General features: G+C 38.9%; 1 protein-coding gene across 1 annotated transcript; it reads right to left on the reverse strand.

Annotated features, from left to right (window-relative positions):
- Window positions 1-2,690: 2,690 nt before the first annotated feature.
- LOC113466309 (pleckstrin homology domain-containing family A member 7-like) lies at window positions 2,691-18,026 on the reverse strand. The gene is made up of 3 exons (XM_026821597.1): window positions 17,837-18,026; window positions 16,504-16,561; window positions 2,691-2,885 (listed from the first exon to the last, which is right to left on the reverse strand). The coding sequence occupies exons 1-3, from the start codon at window positions 17,866-17,868 to the stop codon at window positions 2,691-2,693; spliced, it is 285 nt and encodes a 94-aa protein (XP_026677398.1). The 5' UTR covers window positions 17,869-18,026.
- Between the last annotated feature and the right edge of the window lie 3,118 nt (window positions 18,027-21,144).

The raw sequence follows: 21,144 nt of genomic DNA on the forward strand, positions 1-21,144 counted from the left end.
CCTGAAATCTTACCCAGTACTACTGTTCTGCAATATAGACGCTAAACTCAACGCATTCATCCACTGTATCATCGATTCCCTGGTATCGGCAGCGAAATAGTAGGTCCGCATATTAGCATGCTCCGCCTTGAAACTGAACTTCCGAAACACCTTGTCATCCGAGGAACAGGGTGAGATTTTATACGACGGTAGGAGAATCGAACCCAGGAGCTTCTCTTCCTCGAACCCTGCAAACAAACGTGGATTTATAATAGTGCTTATTTATACTGCTTAAATAGGACTCTTTAAGCCTTTAAGGCTCGTTCCCACTTGTCGTGTTTGTGTGTAGTGGGACCACTCTCATTTAATTTACATTGCCTACAGGGACATTCGGGGAAAAAAGTCGGATGAAACTCGCGAAAAGTGGGAACGGGCCTTCAGTGTTTACTACAGCCCGGTAGTAAGTTAAGAATAACATTCGATATCTTGCAGGGATTGAACCCAGGCCTTCCTGTTGACCAGGCGAGCATCTAGACCACTACACTGCGGGAACAAGTCATATTTAAGTAAATAGAATAGAATATACAGTTTATACGGCCAGAATGAGAGTGAAAAGTCCCTTTACACCCGCAGTCTAAACAAGGTCTCATATGTATATTTGGTAGGTACAGAATAATGTTTAAATTTATAAATTTTAGTGGAATGAAAAGTTCATAACACAGTGTGGATGTGTTTCAGGCAAAGACGATCGTTATCGTCTGAGTGTGGGCGCAGCTTCAAAATGTCACATTAGTTGACATTTTAGGTCCTTCATCTCACCTTTCGCTCACTTCCATCGCGCGAGCTCGTCTGACTATTGACCATACTAACGAGTTCGACCTCCTCATCATCATCCGGCGTGGTTGTGCGTGGTAATCTGGCACTGGCTGACCGCTGGAAGTACTTGCTCGGCTGGTCACCATGGTAACCACTCGACCACTTTCTGTCAGGATCTCTATGCAGACTCGCTGTCATTCGATTCTCCCCGAGGGTACCGCAAGGATCTGCGTTGGGACCATCATCGAAGAGGTGTTTGGAAGACGGTGTTGTGGCACGTTGACTAGCAGGAGGCGATACGTAGATGGCACTCTGACGCATTTTCCTCGCGTAATTCTCTTCCGACCAAAACGAGCCGTCGAAATCATTGTCGATAAACTCCATACTGGACTTGGGGCGACGGGGCTGGTTTGCGAAATGTTTGGCGGGTTGGGGTGGGTTAAAGTAGAGGCGGTTCTGAACAGTGCCGTTGGGTAGGTGGGGAGGGGTGGGTTTGGCGTTGGAGCGACCATTGTTGAGTTCGTATTCGAGGAAGTCGGCACTGTAAGGGCGAGGTACAGCTTGTTTGGAGGGCACTTGACCCATGGGCATTTGACCAGTGTGCTGCTCTTGACGAGCTCTGAAACAGATCGATATGTAATAATAAATCAATCGTTGTACCTATGTCTATTAATCAAATTTTGATGTTAACACACTGATAAAAGGAAATCTCTAGAAAACCCTAAAAAATTTATATGAAAAGTACTTTTTCTAATGACATATTTTTCCAATTGATACAACTCTCACGTGTGGCACAATAACCGCTGCCCTTCCTCTATGGGTCAGATGATGGCTATCACATACCTAAGCTGTAAGAGAGAGCGAGACAGACGAAGAGGAATGATACAAACAAGAAAGGGAGGGAGGGAGAGGGGGAGAGAGAGAGAAGTAGAGGGGGAGAAAGAGAGAGAGAGAGAGAGAGAGAGAGAGAGAGAGAGAGAGAGAGAGAGAGAGAGAGAGAGAGAGAGAGAGAGAGGGGGAGAAAGAGAGAGAGAGAGAGAAGTAGAGGGGGAGAGAGAGAGAAGTAGAGTGGGAGAAAGAGAGAGAGAGATATGGGAAAAAGAAGATACTGTGTTCCTCTGTGCACATGTGCACGCCTGGAGCCAGACTTGATGATTGGATTGAGGAGAGAGAGAAGTAGAGGGGGAGAAAGAGAGAGAGAGAGAGAGAGAGAGAGAGAGAGAGAGAGATATGGGAAAAAGAAGATACTGTGTTCCTCTGTGCACATGTGCACGCCTGGAGCCAGACTTGATGATTGGATTGAGATGAGGATAACATGAGGAAAATAAAGTAGGATGTAAGAGAAAGATGGAGATAGGGAGAGAGAGAGAGGAGGGAGAGAGAGAGAGAGAGAAGGAAAGGATCGCAATAAGAAATTCTCAGGAAGCAAGCCAAAAGTGAAAAAAGAGAAGGTACAGGAGAGGATATGAAAGAAATGTGACAAATGAAATGGAGTCAAACAAACTAAACGAAAATTTAATATAAATGCGACGGAAAAAACACGAAAACATAAGTCTGGAAAGGTACTCGTGTTTGATGGATTATATGTACACCCATACTCCCAAACCGTAAAGCAGGGTACATAACCTACGTATACAAGAAAACGGGTGGGTAAAAAGTAAAAAAAAAGCCCCAGGCGATGGTTTAAATTTCAGAGCAAAAGACGGAAAGGTATACGACCTCAGAACTTGCACGAGTCTAAAATCCATCCTATGCACGCTTCTTAACAAGCGTTATTCTTTACCAAAATTCAAGCACAAGCTAAAAATTTAAAATTTCATAAACTGAAGGATAAGAAGCAGGTATTATTTTACATATTGAAAAAGAGACGGCGGAAAGTTAAGAGAAAGCAGACGTCAATAGTCGGACAAGACGAACCACCGTTTCTTCCATAGCATGAGACCCTCACTGCCCTGCTTGTGCAGCCAGCCCTGCAGAGTGACGGGGGCGCTAGGGTGCCTCTTGACGACCGGACTCCTCAGGGGCGTACTAGAGGGGCTTAGCCGGGGCCTCCGTCGACCAACGGGCTGCGTGGTCACTGTATTCGGGGTCTGAAACAAGAAGAGAGAAAAGGGTTAAATAGGCAATATTAGGAAACCAAATATGGATTAGAATTAAAAAAACCGCTCGAGTATAATATCGACTTTGAATTAAAAGTAATGATAATAATAAATTTTAATTATGTCAAGCATGATAAATGCTTGACATAGTTAAGTTCTATGACTCGAACCACCAACCTCCACATTCGAAGTCCACCGTGCTCACCACTAAACCACTGAGGTAATAATATCGACTTTGAATTAAAAGTAATGATAATAAATTTTAATTTAAATGCTTGACATAGTTAAGTTCTATGACTCGAACCACCAACCTCCACATTCGAAGTCCACCGTGCTCACCACTAAACCACTGAGGTCGGTTATTGACTTTGACTGACATTGAATACTTAGGGGAACCCACGGTACAATAATAAGAAAGCTATAACCTATGCTAATATTAGAACGGCTGGGGATTTTGGAATGCGTAAATTTTGAAGATAGGAAAAGCCAGCCTATAGGCTAGGACGTAGGTACATAATATGAGTTGCATATGTACTTGTTCCCGATGGATCACTAAAGTTAAGTCAACCTCCTTGGCCGAGTGGGTATCACACTAGGCTTGCACGCAGGAGGTCAGGGTTCGATTCCCGGCGGGGCCGAGGCTTTTTTTCGGCTTTGGTTTGGAGTTTAGAACGGCTGGGGATTTTGGAATGCGTAAATTTTAAAGATAGGAAAAGCCAGCCTATAGGCTAGGACGTAGGTACATATGAGTATGTACTTGTTCCCGATGGATCAATCAAGTTAAGCCACGTCGTGCAAGGCTAGTACCTATCCTGGCTATTCCCGGCTCCACTCAAAAAATCAAATTGGAATCAAGCCCTCTCTCTCCATATTCTGAACAGGCCTAAGCCTAACTCTCAGGCATACTCTCATCCCACGGTAACATGACAAAAGTCAAGGCTTACAAATACAAAGTAAAGCTCATAGCTCGTGGGGCAGAACGGCTGGGGATTTTAGAATGCGTAAATTTTAAAGATAGGAAAAGTCAGCCTATAGGCTAGGACGTAGGTACATATGAGTATGTACTTGTTCCCGATGGATCAATCAAGTTAAGTCACGTCGTGCAAGGCTAGTACCTATCCTGGCTATTCCCGGATCCACTCAAAAAATCAAATTGGATTTAAGCCCTCTCTCTCCATATTCTGAACAGGCCTAACTCTCAGGCATACTCTCATCCCACGGTAACATGACAAAAGTCAAGGCTTACAAATACAAAGTAAAGCTCATAGCTCGTGGGGATTTCAGCAAAGCTCTCGCTGAAAACCTTCTCTCCTTCCTTCCGAAATTTTTCGTCACGTTGGGGCTTTTCATAAAACAAAATGTAATTCCTCTTTACCTGCTTGCCAGAGATGGCGGAAAGTTAAGAGAAAGCAGACGTCAATGTCTTTAACAGCGTCAGTGTTAAATTTCCAACGCGTGTCTATAGCATAAAGCGTTGCGCAGACGTCAATGTCTTTAACAGCGTCAGTGTTAAATTTCCAACGCGTGTCTATAGCATAAAGCGTTGCTTTTTATTAAAGAAAAGCTTTGCTTCAAATGGTATCCGGGGATGCAATAAGGAAAGATTGACTTGTAACAATAAAGAGAGTATGAATAGAAAAGAAAGTTTCAAAGAAGTTTGTTATTGAGGAAAGGATTGAATAGTGTTTGTACTGTTTGCTTCAGTAAAATCCATTTCAGGAAACGTTCGAACGGAAAATATGAATAAAATAAGGAAAGTAATAAGAATGGAAAAATTGCAAGTTGGTTATATCGGAAACACCAATGTCCAAATACTTCAATCAAGTCAAATTAGGTTTTTCTTATTCAACTGTTCAATTTGGATTAAATACCTTCTCTTTTCTTCTCTTCATAGGAATATAAGGGACTCACAAAGTCTAGGAACATTCAAGAAGAAGAGTGTTTTACCGCCGTTTTTATTTCGTAGCAATGAAACAAATGCTACATAACATAAGACGCATGTGGTCTGTGTAGTAGCATGCCCATCTCGTAGTATTTCTCTCATCAGATGGGCGATGAGAGACATAGTACTTCCCATTTAGATGCTGGGTCAACACGACAACACCAGAAAGTAACCCAGACAGTTGGACGAACTACAAACATTTTTAGTGGCGTATATAAGTATTTGGCGCCCCCTTAAATGTCTCTGGGAATCAATCCGCGAGCTAGAGGCTAGAGCATACGAGACAGACGCGCTACCCTCCAAGCTGACTAGGCTGGTCAAAGTATAGTAATATTGATCTCACCTATCAGGAGAGGCGTCGGGGCTTTTCATAAAACAAAATGTAATTCCTCTTTACCTGCTTGCCATTTATTTTTCATTTTTTCCCATCCTGGGGAAGGACCGGGAGGATGTTGCCTTTTAAATCCCTTTTTTTTTCTACGTGAATATCATTTTTTATTTGGCATATTTTTTCCCGTGCTGGACCAAGCATGACTGCAGGGGGATTCATACATAAATAATAATGTCTAGGTACATTAAACATTAGCAGAGGTCGTCATGTACATAATCATTACGAATGGATTCAGCTGCTGACTGTTGACAATTTATTATCTCCGGTGTTTCGTTTTAGGGCAGTTTTTGTTCTGTTATCTCTACGCACTGGCGTATATCCAACCCCCGCAGTGATTAGGGTCCCCGTAATTACTGTTAATTTTGAAAGCAGCATTTAAGGACCCCATATATACAATTAATTTTGAAATAAATGAGGAGTTAGCACAGTGAATTTCTTTGTGAGATAATGTTTAACTCTCCTACCCTCAGGAACCTGTGCCTGAAATGAATTTCGTACTTTGCATTTGGGAAAAAAATTGACGTCACCTCTCGAATTAGACTAATATAACGTCAAAAATTCAAAATGTAAAATTTATGGGATAAAACTCTTTATGAGATAGCTCCCTGGTTAACATATATTTTTTTAGTGATATAAAACATGCTGAAAAAACTCGAAATTCCATTTCGTGTTAAGGCCGTACGTCGCTTGGAGCTCTTGACGTTCGCGTGCCTCCCGGCTTTCTTTAAGTCTTTATTAGCAGGATTTTCACATAGCTCTTCCACCCAACCGACTTCCTGCCTACTGAAAACCCCTACCCAATTGTCGACACTTGACTGCGTAACGTTTGGAATTTAGGTCAACGAGCTGCTCTTGGAGGAAAGATAAAAGAAATGCTCTCATGGCAAAGGAATCTTGATACAAAAGATGTGGGCGGGACTTGGGAGCGAGGAAAAGCGTTAATTACGTTAATGTGCTCCCGAGAAAAGTCTTTTTTCTTCTTCTTTTGATTAATTATACAACTAGGTACGTACGTTTTTCATTTTGTACCCTTTTTACTCTACTTTACACTTTGTCCGCTTTTCCGAGATGTTTTCGTACACTCTCAAAAGAGCCATCAAGCGGCATGTATGTATAGTTCTAGGTCCCTATGGTCGATCGGAATCGCTTGAAATACGTCCACACTATAAAAAATTTTTATCTCCTTTAAATGTAGTTTTCAGTCAACATTGATAGATTCGGTCGACTGTAGTGTAGTTGTTTATACGGTCGGCTATCGACTACCAGTTTGTATGACAATGTATTAATACTGTCCATTTAACCGAAATAAATATTTGTCTAAATATGACAGCTCCTAATTGTTTGCTTACCTCTCTTTTTTTGCTGGAAAGAATACGACTGTTAGGACCCGTTCCCCTTGCTCTTACCTACTACATACGACACGGCAGGTGGGAAAGGGCCTTTACTGTGGTAAAGGATAACTTCACACTTTCTTTTTTTCACCAAAGAAGGAAGCAAATAACCAACCCTTTGTCTTTCCCTTACATTTATTTGCATTTCCCCCTTCTCTTCGATCTTCTCTGAGCAATGCGACTTTTTCTTTCTTTCAGATTGCCCTTTTGTTTTCTCTGACTTTCTCAACTGCTTGTTCTTCCTTCTTGTTCTTTAATTATTTCTCATTCTTGCTTTACATTCTTTTAATATCCTCATTCTGGTATTTTTGTTCTTTAGGTAAGCAAGAGCATTATGTGCCACTGTATTGGGGATCGTTGGCCACGCCCCCCAAGTATTGCTGCTCGGCATTGTTCGGTTTGGCTCGGTTGCTACTTCGCCCGTAGGTGCCGTGAAATCCCGAGTCATTGTCCTCGTTATTCAGCCGACGATCCTCCCACCTGAAACAAAAGGCAAAAAAGGGTTAAATGAAAATATGTTGACGTAACACAAATCAGGGTTAAAATAATAGTGATAAAGTGAATCATAGGCAACCCATTTTAGTGAATTGACAGAAAGCTACAGTAATTATTTCAGCCCCTAACAGCCTGTTAGACTGTCAGCCCTGTTAACCCTATACAAATCCAATGGAACTGAACAGGAGTTAGCTTAACAGGCATTCTAAAGGCTGAAAAAATGTTGGTGAAATCCATCCAAGGTATACAGCTCATCCATAGTTAAAATACCGCCTCGCAAATAACTATATGCAGTTAGGTACGTACTCAAATGACTAAAATCTTACCCAGTACTACTGTTCTGCAGTATAGACGCTAAACTCAACGCATTCATCCACTGTATCATCGATTCCCTGGTATCGGCAGCGAAATAGTAGGTCCGCATATTAGCATGCTCCGCCTTGAAACTGAACTTCCGAAACACCTTGTCATCCGAGGAACAGGGTGAGATTTTATACGACGGTAGGAGAATCGAACCCAGGAGCTTCTCTTCCTCGAACCCTGCAAACAAACGTGGATTTATAATAGTGCTTATTTATACTGCTTGAATAGGACTCTTTAAGCCTTTAAGGCTCGTTCCCACTTGTCGTGTCATGTGTAGTGGGACCACTCTCATTTAAATTACATTGCCTACAGGGACATTCGGGAAAAAATCGGATGAAACTTACGACAAGTGGGAACGATTACATTGCCTACAGGGACATTCGGGAAAAAATCGGATGAAACTTACGACAAGTGGGAACGAGCTCGAAAAAGAGAGGTAGTTGCCAAGTTTTATATTACAGTTCCAAGTGTTGGAAGAAGTGTTGAGATCTTGGTAAAGGGTGCATTATGTGCGATTAGTATGCGGTACGACACAGAACATCGGTAGTAGGAGAGACGTTTGTTTGTCCTACATTCCTAATATTATAAAGGTACTGGGACTCGAAAGTACTTTGTTTTTCAAGAGATTTGATAGAGGGAATTAAAACTTCTGAGGTCTTAGGCCGGCCACTCACGACAGGTCCCGAGAGCGAGGAGAGAAGGAGGACAGGATAGGAGAAAGCCAGCCGTTCCGAGAACGAACCTTATCTACATATTTAGGAGACAAAGTTTGCCCCGGGCGGGAATCGAACCGCAACCTAGCGCCTACAACGCAGCGCTTCCCTCCAAGCTAACTAGGCTAGCGTCGTAGTGTAGGTACTAAATTCCATGTCTTCTTCTTTTACTGATGCACCTTTTGCCAATCTTATTTGGGGTTGGCGTTACCCTCCTTTATCCTACCCCTCCACACCCTCCTATCTAATGCTTCCTCCCTTCTCCATCCCTTTTCTCTCAAGTCTTCCTCAACTTCATCTTTATCACCTCAGTTTTGGTCTCTTCCAAATTCTATGTACTCTGTAGTCTGTACCTATGTACCTACAAATGTATAACAAGCATAAGCCATGTATTTGATGTAATAGATATTCCTACTTGACCATATTGTGTCCGAAAATGCATTGATGCAATATGCAATGGCCACATCAAACGCTTTATCTCCTAATGTTTCAGCAGACCTTTTAGCTTTTGATGTGCAAGATAACTAATGTTTCAGCAGACCTTTTAGCTTTTGATGTGCAAGATAACACAAATCCTTATGTACCTTTCCTATCCACATAATATCCATCATTAGAAATGAATACGTGCGGCCTTTTCAAATCAAGCATGAAATATGTATAACAAGGAGGCGTTTTCAGGGGATGCAAAAGACGGGGAAACGTTAGGACAAGCAGACGAAAAGTAATGAAAATCAGCTACACTTATGGTCGATTGACATCGATCGACATCGCTTGAAATAGGTCTATCCGTCTAGCTACACTATAAACTCATTTTTGTCCCATTAAAATCTTTTGATCTCATCTACTATTTCATTCCACCAGACAAGAGAGAGACAGGTAGAGCGAGAGATATAGGAGTGAATGAGTGAGAGAAGGGGATGGGGAAAGACAGAAAGGCAAATAAACACAAGACGGCTTTCACCCTAATTCAAAGTTAGACAGGTAGACAAAGAGCTCTTGTTTCTAATCTCTATAAGGCCGACCACTCACTATCAGGTAGACCTGAATGACGGACCTTTTCAGTCGTATCTGTCACAGGTCTGCCTAAAAGTGAGTGGCTAGCTTAAGAAAAAGAGCTCGAAATAGACAACTCGATTCCCCCTCTACCAGTAGGAAATCTCAGTCCAAAGTTCCCCTTCACATCCATCTCAGTCCAAATTCCCCCCCACTTCTATCTCAGTCCAAATTTCTCCAATTCCATCTAAAATTCCCCCTCTACTTCCAAGTATTCTCAGTCAATAAGATTAATAAGAAGTAAACGTATGAGTTTGACAGGTCACCCCTCCACTTCCTCGCCAAAGTCATTGAGACGTTATCATCGTTATCATTAGGGTGAATTTATCATTCCTTATCACCCCGTCTTATTTCAGGAGTATACTTCAAGCTCTGCATGACAGAATAGATTAGAAGTGAGACATTCTATTGCAAAATAGAAAGGTAAGTGAGATGTCTCGTTGCAGAATAGAGACGTTGCAAACTAGAGACGTAAGACACCTGATTGCAAACTAGAGAGGTAAGTACTGAGACATTCTATTGCAAGATAGAGGAAAAAAGGATCATATCATAGAATAGAGGTAGAGAGGACGCAAATTTCTTTAAATGCATAAATGCAAATCACCTAAAAGTACAAAGTACACAAATACATACTTACAAGGATATAAGTAAAAGAGAGATGTTACGAGAAATTAAGAATGCAGTCAATAGATTTCTCATTATTACCTAGGAGGCAGGTAACTAGAAAACACCGTTTTATCGACTTTAATTTTAAACATGTCAGGTCCTTTCTGGGTCTCCCCATACTTTCCTATTTCACAAAAAGTAAATATAAATACAGACAGTTCCCCCTCCCAACTTCCGTGGTGCTGGGATTTTCCAGATATCTCCTTCCTGATTTCTTCCCTCCTTCTGTCCCTCCCTCAGACAAGAGATTTCTGTAAGGGATGAACATGCTTGATTGAAAGTTAAAAGCTATTTTTATCAACGAGAATTCGAGAAAAGTTCATCGGAATGGAAGAAAATTTCATTTTTCTTTTTTTGACGTGAAGAAAAAAAAAGTGAATATTTTTTCCAGTCATGTTCGGGGGATTGAAGGAAGATGAGATAAATGTTTAAATTTAGGATGCTAGGAAAAATGTAGACAGAAAGATGAGAAGACGGTCACGTGTAAACAAAAAATGGTGTATTCATCTCTGAAACTGTGGACACTCTAAATCGGAAAACTTGGTGTTTTGGTCATCAGATTTTGGACCACATTGGGCCATTGAAGAACTTCAATTTGGAGCCCTTTTTTTGGAAGTATGTATTCTACAGATTACTCAACTACTATGTATTCAGTATTAAGCATTTGAGCTGAGGAGCTGTAGACTTATTTTATGGCAAATGGGGATAAGTTGAGTTGAGAATTGAATTACAGTCAAACTTGAATGTCAGATAGTGTAAGAGTCTAAGACAAAATTCCTAACCGGGGCGACTATTTAGCTATTTACTTTCCATTGCACAACACATTATCACCCGGCGTTCATTTCCCGAGATAGAAAGAGAAAAGAAGCCGTGTTAGTGCGAAAGTTTAGCTTAAATTACTTAATAATAGTAGCATAACTAGCTTGGCTTGAACTTGATTGGGATGGAACCAAAAATATCCACTTCAGTTTCATTCATTCCTACATTAATTTCATCTTTATTTTGGATTACTTATTTATAGATGTCTACAACTATACATATAATTATTAAGAATATTAAGATTTTTATTTAAAAGATCTTCAAACAATTCTTCATCTTATTCAGTCCATTCCTGCATTTCTTACACCAACAATTTAAATGAAAAAAAAAAAAAAAAAAAAAAAAAAAAAAAAAAACAACTTCCGTGATGCTGGGATTTTCCAGATATCTCCTTCCTGATTTCTTCCCTCCTTCTGTCCCTCCCTCAGACAAGAGATTTCTGCAAGGGATGAACATGCTTGATTGAAAGTTAAAAGCTATTTTTATCAACGAGAATTCGAGGAAAGTTCATCGGAATGGAAGAAAATTTCATTTTTCTTTTTTTGACGTGAAGAAAAAAAAAGTGAATGTTTTTTCCAGTCATGTTCGGGGGATTGAAGGAAGATGGGATAAATGTTATTTAGGATGCTTAGGAAAAATGTAGATAGAAAGATGAGAAGACGGTCACGTGTAAACAAAAAATGGTGTATCTCTGAAACTGGACACTCTAAATGGGAAAACTTGGTGTTTTGGTCATCAGATTTTGGACCACATTGGGCCATTGAAGAACTTCAATTTGGAGCCCTTTTTTTTGGAAGTATGTATTCTACAGATTACTCAACTACTATATGTATTCAGTATTAAGCATCTGAGCTGAGGAGCTGTAGACTTATTTTATGGCAAATGGGGATAAGTTGAGTTGAGAATTGAATTACAGTCAAACTTGAATGTCAGATAGTCTAAGACAAAATTCCTAACCGGAGCGACTATTTAGCTGTGTACTTTCCATTGCACAAAACATTATCACCCGGCGTTCATTTCCCGAGATAGAAAGAGAAAAGAAGCCGTGTTAGTGCGAAAGTTTAGCCTAAATTACTTAATAATAGCTTAACTAGCTTAGCTTGAACTTGATTTGGATGGAACCAAAAATATCCACTTCATTTTCATTCATTCCTACATTAATTTCATCTTTATTTTGGATTATTTATAGATGTCTACAACTATACATATAATTATTGAGATTTTTATTTAAAAGATCTTCAAACACTTCTTCATCTTATTCAGTCCATTCCTGCATTTCTTACACCAACAATTTAAATGAAAAAAATTCAGTACCTACACAATTTTATATTTTTTATGGAAGAAGAACTTTATTATAATAAAAATCCCATATGCATGGATTAAAAACGTAGGAACCTATCGTTTATTGAACCATACTCGCTATTAAAAAACCATCATTCGCTAACGAACCACAACCACAGCCAAGTGCGGCAATTTATTAAGCATTAAAAAGAGAATAAACAGCACAAAAACTTAATTGACCATTTTTAAAATTTTGAATATGGATTATGAACCAATATTCTAATTTCAAATTGAATACCGTGGCAGACATGTCCCTACGTTATTAAATAATTACGTATGTATAAATTGTATAAAACTATAAATATAAATACTTTTTCGATCAAATTTAATAATTTAATCTTTTAACTCAGCGCAGATTTTCAATATCTAAATTTTGGTTTTACGGGCTTCAATTACAATACAGTTATGTACTTTGTTCGAAACTATTCTGATTCTGAGTTATCCTGTATATCGGAGTGGTCAGTCTTTTTGGTTTCGGAGTTCCCTCACAGCCAGAGTCAGACATTATGTTTATCAAGCATGTACTATCGAAAACTTCAGAAGATATCATAAACAATTTTAAATTTTTAATATGCAGATTCAATCAAAAAAATTTAAACTCAACATAAATAATAGAAACTAAAAAGTTACATTTCACTGATGAGTTACATATGCTGAATGTAAAGCTACCCTTCATAAAAGGACAGCATGGATTTTATAAATAATTTATTTTCTTCTCCATAATATCTTGACCTCCAAATAAAGGTTTATTTATACGTAGATGCAAACTAGAAACTAGTTTGGCGGGGATTTCGAGCAAGAGGCAGGAGAGGTATGCCAAGCTCAGCAGAATGAGTAGAATCACATTATCCAAATTATGAGCCGCATAGCCAAATACCGAAGCCCTCAGGTGTCCCATTGTAAAGTTCACGAGAATACCATTATCTGGTATTCTGGTTTAGAGGGGAGAGCCAGAGAACCACGTGTTCGTGGGAGCTTGGAATGTGAAACATGATATTGTAGGTATCTAGGAGCCAAGTCCTGTCTACATGCTGGTGCTGGGGCCAAGAGTTTATTATTTTTATTTATTCATTTAAGATGAGTGTTTTAATGTCGTTTTATTAGACCCGTGTAGTCAAGCTATTAGGGACCGTTTAAGTTTTTCGGACGTAATGCTTGTGGACGCACTCAGTCTCTTGAGGACACCTGAGTAGCTTATACTCTTTGAATGGTGCAGTGGTTAGTGCGGTGGACTATTGATCTGGAGATTGATGGTTCAATTACAGGAACGACATTTGTGACAATTAATGCTAGTAACAGACTGGAGTGAGGTGCAGTGTAGAACCTTGGCAGTTGGTTCTGTACCACAGGATGTTGCACAGTGGCGTTAGAACAGAATAGGGAAAGATTAAGAGGAGAGATGAGTCCGCCCTTGACAGAAATTTAAACCGTGACGACAGCGGCGCATTTACAAGGCAGACGAGTTACTTTCCAAGCCTTTTAAGGTTCTAAGGCAGGGATCGCCAACCCGTCGATCGCGAGCTACCGGAGGTTTTCTGGCAGCTCGCAGACAGTCGCACACGTTGAGAGAAACTCGGTAGCTCGCCAAGGGTCTCCTAGACATCTGAGAAGCTCGCGACCCATAAAATATTGGCGATACCTGTTCTCTAAGCCAACACTTTCGAACAGCCTAGAACGCGTTTGGTTCTTGTTAGAACTCATCAGCTGGGCATACCTATCACTTAAGGCTCAGGGGCTAGCTAACCGGAAGTTGTATTTCTGCTGCCCTGAAGGAAATTTTGGTAAGGTGAGACCTTTTAGCTGTGGGCACCACAAAGGCAGTCTAACCAAGATAAGGGAGAGCAAGAGAAATGCGAACGGAATGTTTGATATTCATTATGACTTTTTATGTAGTGGTTAGCGCGGAGGATTTCGAATCTGGAGGATGGTGGTGCGATGTGCGATTCCATGTCAAGTCATAAAATTTATTGAGGTGCATTTAGTGGAGAACATTTCTGACGACTTGTGGTGATAAGCATAGTAGTTTTGGGTCAGCGCAGCGGATTGAGTCAGGTGGTAAGTTTGACCACCATTAGATAACAAATTTATTGTAAAATGGTCTATTTGACGACTATAACATATCAATTTTGACAACTGCAAAATTGTAAGTTTCACCACTTTGAAAGTGAAGGGTTCCGAAGAATGTCCGTCCCTTTGAAAGGCCATTTCGTGACCGATATTTTCTTTCATTTTATTTCTTCCGAATGGATTGCGTGATGTATTTCTACTTCTGGGACAATTAGTCCTCATGGTAGTTTAGAAATGAGTGACAGAATTTCAACGCAATAGCGTGTGTGGTGGATATTTTTTGACCATTATTTCTTTGAACAAATCAATGCAGTGAATTTTCATGAGAAGCATTTTTGAGAATTTGACAAAAAAAAAAAAAAAAACAAATGAATTAGGAAGTACATTATGAATAAGGTAGAGAGTGAGGGAGGGAGAGAGAGTAGTACAATTGCATTTTTACACGTGGAAAACAGACATTACCTAAATACAATATTCTATTTATTTATTATTATTACCTAATTTAAAGTATTAATTGAATTTAATTTTGATTATAAAGCTCTCTAAAATTCTAAACACAACAACAATAATAATTAACTAAACACCAATAATTTGATAAGTTAAATAACTCCAAAAAGAACTGCACAAAATATTGTCCTCAAAATTAAACGATTTCCAAACTTGTCACACCAAAACAAACAACCTTTTTAGATTACATCACGACCGTTTTGCAACACAACCGTTTAATATACACGATTACAGTCTTGGAAATCTACACATTTTTAAATTTTTAAAAAGAAACCCCGTTCTAAAACGTCCAGACAACCGTTATTTCTCGTTACAAGCGTTATCTCTCGCCACATCGACCACATAACGAAACTGAAACCATTCAGACTGGAGGCAGCAAACAAGGAACGAAAAATTCAAAAAACGAAATGAGGAAATACGCGTGTGTATCAAAACCACCCCCTAACCAACCTCTCAGCCCACGTCCTGAACAAACTCCCCCCCAAAACCCCCCGCATCCTAAAACATCCCCCGAACCTCCCTCTTCTGAGTCCTCTATGGTCCCAAACTTCCTCTCTCCCACCCCCACGTCAACCATTTCCCCTTAAATCACTCCCTATCCCTCGGGTCCCCTCCTCTCCCCCAAGCCGCCCTAACACCCCCATCAGAAGGAAAGTATACCACCTTCTCTTGTGACCCAGAAACGAGAAAGACACAACTCCAAGGCGGCTCTAGACTGTCTGGAACGATTTGTTACAGGGGGAGAAGGCATTGTAGGGTCTTTTTATAAAATTGTAATTTTATTTTAAAAATATTGTACCAAATACATTAGACTGCGGGAGTAAAGGAACGTTTCAGTCTCATTCTGGCAGTATAAGCAGGGTATATTCTATTCTACCCTGAGAAACAGGAATAATTTGAGACGATCAATTTTATTGTGCTTCTCATTGCTGCAAAATTTTGTAAATTGGTGATTTCAAGTGTTGATTTTCATTTGTTTTTCGTGTACCTACCCACCCAGGTAATAAAACTAAAATGAAATCATATCTCACACCCTTAGAGCGAGTCAAACACATCTGTTGTTACTACCCTCTAGTTCTACCCCTCGGAAATGGGCTTTGGGCATCATTTTTGGGGGTGATGGGTGATTAAAAAGACCTGACTCATCAGTAGAACAACCTAGTCCCTTCAGAGTCCCATACTCTTCATTAAAACGTCCCATTTGCGGAAACTAATGATGATAGGGTGGTTTGAATGTTTTTTTTTTTTTAACATCTGAATTCTGAGCCGAACCCAACATCTGGTATTTTGAAACACATCTGCATTCAAAATTGGACACCCCGGACTTTTGACCAGTTGTCGGGGAACCACTGTTTTAAACGGTTCTCGTTAAACCCAGCCCTAGGAAAGACTTCGTAAACACCCTGTACATATAAAAAAACATTCTTTATGAAAACCCTGTATAAAAGAAAGATTCACAATTCCGCATTCATAAGAGTCCTTGTTCTTTGTTCATGAGAATCCCCCGCTCAAAGCTCAAACAGGCCAATTTTATGATTTTATTAGACCCGTGTAGTCAAGCTAGGGACCGTTAAAATTTTTCGGACGTAATGCTTGTGGACGCACTCAGCCTCTTGAGGACACCTGAGTAGCTTATACTCTTTAAATGGTGCAGTGGTTAGTGCGGTGGACTATTGATCTGGAGATTGATGGTTCAATTACAGGAACGACATTTGTGACAATTAATGCTAGTCAGAAGAGCTGGGGGAAACTTTTTTTTAAGACGTTTGAAAGAGGGAACTGTCAAAATCGAAGCTTATCTGTTTAGGATAAGTCCGCCCAAGGTGGAAATCGAACCCGTACCCTATTAGTGTGTTCTTACCTTTTTGAGTGTTGTCATGTTGAATACAGTTGGCGGACTAGCGACAGGAGGGTCCAGCCTGGAACAGAACAAACAAATTTTGTATAAACAACTTGAACAACAGACTTAAAAAACTGAATACCTTTGTAGCACCAACCTTTGTATACCTACAAAGAAGAAGAGACCGCCTTAACATAATAAAAATAAGTATACAAAACATAAGTATTATCTTGTTTATACTGCCAGAAAGAGACTAAGGGAAGGGGAGAGCCAGAGTAGTGGTTTTATGGAAAAACGCTCATTAATAAATAAATACCTACCTATCTCAGAGTTTTTTTGACCAGTTGTCGGGGAACCACTGTTTTAAACGGTTCTCGTTAAACCCAGCCCTGGGAAAGACTTCGTAAACACCCTGTACATATAAAAAACATTCTTTATGAAAACCCTGTATAAAAGAAAGATTTACAATTCCGCATTCAGAAGAGTCCTTGTTCTTTGTTCATGAGAATCCCCCGCTCAAAGTTCAAACAGGCCAATTTTATGTTCTTGGTCACCTCATATAAAACCCAAAGCTACATGCTCCAAATCCTACAATAGTCACCAATTTTATGTTCTTGGTCACCTCATATAAAACCCAAAGCTACATGCTCCAAATTCTACAATAGTCACACCGAGGCCGGAAATCTCAGGCGAGAACACCTAATAAAATTAATAATAAAAAAAAATAAAAAAAAAACTCACACACACGTTATATTTATGAACCATAAAAACAACAAAAAGAAACCAATACATGACATAAAACAGTGAAGACAAAATCAACAATGAAACATACCATAAACATCGAATAAATACATAATAACAGTAAAACAGCTGACACCCTTAACATAAAACTGTTATGATTTAAAACATATTTAATACTTCAGATTTACATGTGTGGAGAAAGTGTTAATTGGGAAGTGATAAGAAACGAGAGCATTGAAAGAGGCTATCAAAAAAGAGAAGATCCTGGGCACATACTGATAAGAAATTTTCTTGAAAGCAGAATAATGGATGGAAAATCAGAGGGGAAAGAATGGAAGTAGAAGAGATACAGTTTGATATAAAGAAAATGAATCCCTACAGGGAAATTAGCTCAAAAAGGAAAAAGAAAATACCTGGAGATGAGAGCTGCTGTAGCAAAATTTTCTAACGAATTATTATGAAAATTGTCAGTTAATAGATATACCTATAATTATTATCTATTCAAAATGAAAAAAAAAAAGAAACAGAGTTTGTACTTAAAAAAAGTTCTGCACAGATTATGTCTTTCTGTGCAGAACTTTTTTTTGGAGCATTTTTTCCCTGAAAAACTTACCATGACATGAGTTGCCAGAAGCAGGTAAACATTGTGACACAAAGTAGAACTTGTCAAAAAATTAATTAATTTTCAAAAAAAGAAAGCTCAAGAAACATTATTGCTACGGTTTCATGCTCCTGCTATCTTTGTTATTAATCTCTTTTTTTATATACTTTTTATTCAATTTACATTAATTTCATTTTTAATTCCAAATTACAGGAGGTTTTAATTAGAACGGCGGAACATTGGAGGTTAATGACATGAGTTGCCAGAAGCAGGTAAACATTGTGACACAAAGCAGAACTTGTCAAAAAATTAATTAATTTTCAAAAAAAGAAAACTCAAGAAACATTATTGCTACGTTTTCATGCTCCTGCTATCTTTGTTATTAATCTCCTTTTTTTATACTTTTTATTCAATTTACATTAATTTCATTTTTAATTCCAAATTACAGGAGGTTTTAATTAGAACGGCGGAACATTGGAGGTTAAATTTTTCCTAGGGTTAGGAAAATCAGCACAAGTTTAAATTTCATTATGACTTTTCAACTTTACAATCCATTTGGTTAGTAATTGTATTAGATAGATAAGGTGTTATTTTTGAATTTACTTACATTTATTCTATTAATTTATCACAGAAAGTTAACTGAAAAAATCCATTGATCAATAAATAAGACCTGAAGAGAAAGAGGAAGGGAGAGAGATAGAATTAATTAGTCAAAGCTAAATGAATCGTGATATGGAAAAAGAGCCTTTTGAGGCCATTTTCAAGTTCCATTACTTTTCCAGGTTTTCTATGGGAGAGAGAGAATTAGTCAAAGCTAAATGAATCGTGATATGGAAAAAGAGCCTTTTGAGGCCATTTTCAAGTTCCATTACTTTTCCAGGTTTTCTATGGCCGTATAAACCTTGTAATTAATGTCCCTTAGTTTGATCGTTTTTGTTTGTTTTTATTTATTTTTTTCTCCCCACTCCCTACCTGACATTTACGCATTTTGAGAGATTTAATTTAGCAAAAATATTCAAAACTTGTACATGTATTTGCCTTTTTTTCATCACACGAAGATTCAAAAATAGAACGACGCGCGACTTTGGAAAAGTTTGATTAAATCATGTGCGAGTCATTGTCCCTTAGTTTAATCGTTTTTTTGTTTTTGTTTGTTTGTTTTTATTTATTTTTTTCTCCCCCCTCCCTACCTGACATTTACGCATTTTGAGAGATTTAATTTAGCAAAAATATTCAAAACTTGGACATGTATTTGCCTTTTTTTCATCACACGAAGATTCAAAAATAGAACGACGCGCGACTTTGGAAAAGTTTGATTAAATCATGTGCGAGTTACGAAAATAGAAACGAAAAACTTTCCCACTTCTCAGCTTTTTCTTCGATGTTAAAGTTTTGTGAGGGGGTAGGGGTAGTAATAAAAAAGCTCGAAAAAGAGAGGTAGTTGCCAAGTTTTATATTACAGTTCCAAGTGTTGGAAGAAGTGTTGAGATCTTGGTAAAGGGTGATAAAAGTGCTTGGAAGGTAGTACAAAATGGTGTGATGTGCAGTGTAGAACCTTAGCCATGGGTTCTTTGGGTTCTGTACCGCTGGGAGTGCTTGGGTAGTAGGACAGACTGGTGTGAGGTGCAGTGTAGAACCTTGGCAGTTGGTTCTGTACCACAGGATGTTGCACAGTGGCATTAGAACAGAATAGAGAAAGATTAAGAGGAGAGATGAGTCCGCCCTTGACAGAAATTTAAACCGTGACGACAGCGACCTAGCATTTACAAGGCAGACGAGTTACTCTCCAAGCCTTATAAGGTTCTAAGGCAGGGATCGCCGACCCGTCGATCGCGAGCTACCGGAGGTTTTCTGGCAGCTCGCAGACTGTCGCACACGTTGAGAGAAACTCGGTAGTTCGCCAAGGGTCTCCTAGTCATCTGAGAAGCTCGCGACCCATAAAATATTGGCGATACCTGTCCTCTAAGCCAACACTTTCGAACAGCCTACAACGCGTTTGGTTCTTGTTAGAACTCATCAGCTAGGCATACCCATCACTCAAGGCTCAGGGGCTAGCTAACCGGAAGTTGTATTTCTGCTGCCCTGAAGGAAATTTTGGTAAGGTGAGAACTTTTAGCTGTGGGCACCACAAAGGCAGCCTAACCAAGATAAGGGAGAGCAAGAGAAATGCGAACGGAATCTTTGATATGGCGTAGACAGTGCACTGTCTACGCCATATCAAATCAAATGAGACGTGGAATGCGGTGTACCGCAGGAATTCCAGCTTTCAAACTTCTGAAGGCGTAGAGAAATCTCAAAGGATAAACAAGCGTGGGTTGAGAAGAGAAACCTTCGCTGGAAGAAAATTAATTAGAGGAATTGATTAATTATGACGAATCTGGAGGATGGTGGTGCGATGTGCGATTCCATGTCAAGTCATAAAATTTATTGAGGTGCATTTAGTGGAGAATATTTCTGACGACTTGTGGTGATAAGCATAGTAGTTTTGGGTCAGCGCAGCGGATTGAGTGAGGTGGTAAGTTTGACCACCATTAGATGACAAATTTATTATAAAATGGTCTATTTGACGACTATAACATAATCAATTTTGACAACTGCAAAATTGTAAGTTTCACCACTTTGAAAGTGAAGGGGTCCGAAGAATGTCCGTCCCTTTGAGAGGCCATTTCGTGACCGATATTTTCTTTCATTTTATTTCTTCCGAATGGATTGTGTGATGTATTTCTACTTCTGGGACAATTAGTCCTCATGGTAGTTTAGAAATGAGTGACAGAATTTCAACGCAATAGCGTGTGTGGTGGATATTTTTTGACCATTATTTCTTTGAACAAATCAATGCAGTGAATTTTCATGAGAAGCATTTTTGAGAATTTGACAAAAAAAAAAAAAAAAACAAATGAATTAGGAAGTACATTATGAATAAGGTAGAGAGTGAGGGAGGGAGAGAGAGTAGTACAATTGCATTTTTACACGTGGAAAACAGACATTACCTAAATACAATATTCTATTTATTTATTATTATTACCTAATTTAAAGTATTAATTGAATTTAATTTTGATTATAAAGCTCTCTAAAATTCTAAACACAACAACAATAATAATTAACTAAACACCAATAATTTGATAAGTTAAATAACTCCAAAAAGAACTGCACAAAATATTGTCCTCAAAATTAAACGATTTCCAAACTTGTCACACCAAAACAAACAACCTTTTTAGATTACATCACGACCGTTTTGCAACACAACCGTTTAATATACACGATTACAGTCTTGGAAATCTACACATTTTTAATTAAAAAAAAAACCCGTTCTAAAACGT

This window comes from Diaphorina citri, unplaced genomic scaffold, assembly GCF_000475195.1.
Source record: "Diaphorina citri unplaced genomic scaffold, Diaci psyllid genome assembly version 1.1 scaffold247, whole genome shotgun sequence".
Taxonomy (NCBI): Eukaryota; Metazoa; Arthropoda; class Insecta; order Hemiptera; family Psyllidae; genus Diaphorina; species Diaphorina citri.

Excerpts from the sequence above, each read along its gene's own strand:
- LOC113466309 (XM_026821597.1), bottom strand. The coding sequence starts at position 17,868 with ATGTTTACCTGCTTCTGGCAACTCATGTCATG. Across the intron at positions 16,562-17,836 it reads TTCTGGCAACTCATGTCATG|GCTGGACCCTCCTGTCGCTA; the intron begins GTAAGTTTTTCA and ends GTTCTGTTCCAG. Across the intron at positions 2,886-16,503 it reads ACATGACAACACTCAAAAAG|ACCCCGAATACAGTGACCAC; the intron begins GTAAGAACACAC and ends TTCTTGTTTCAG.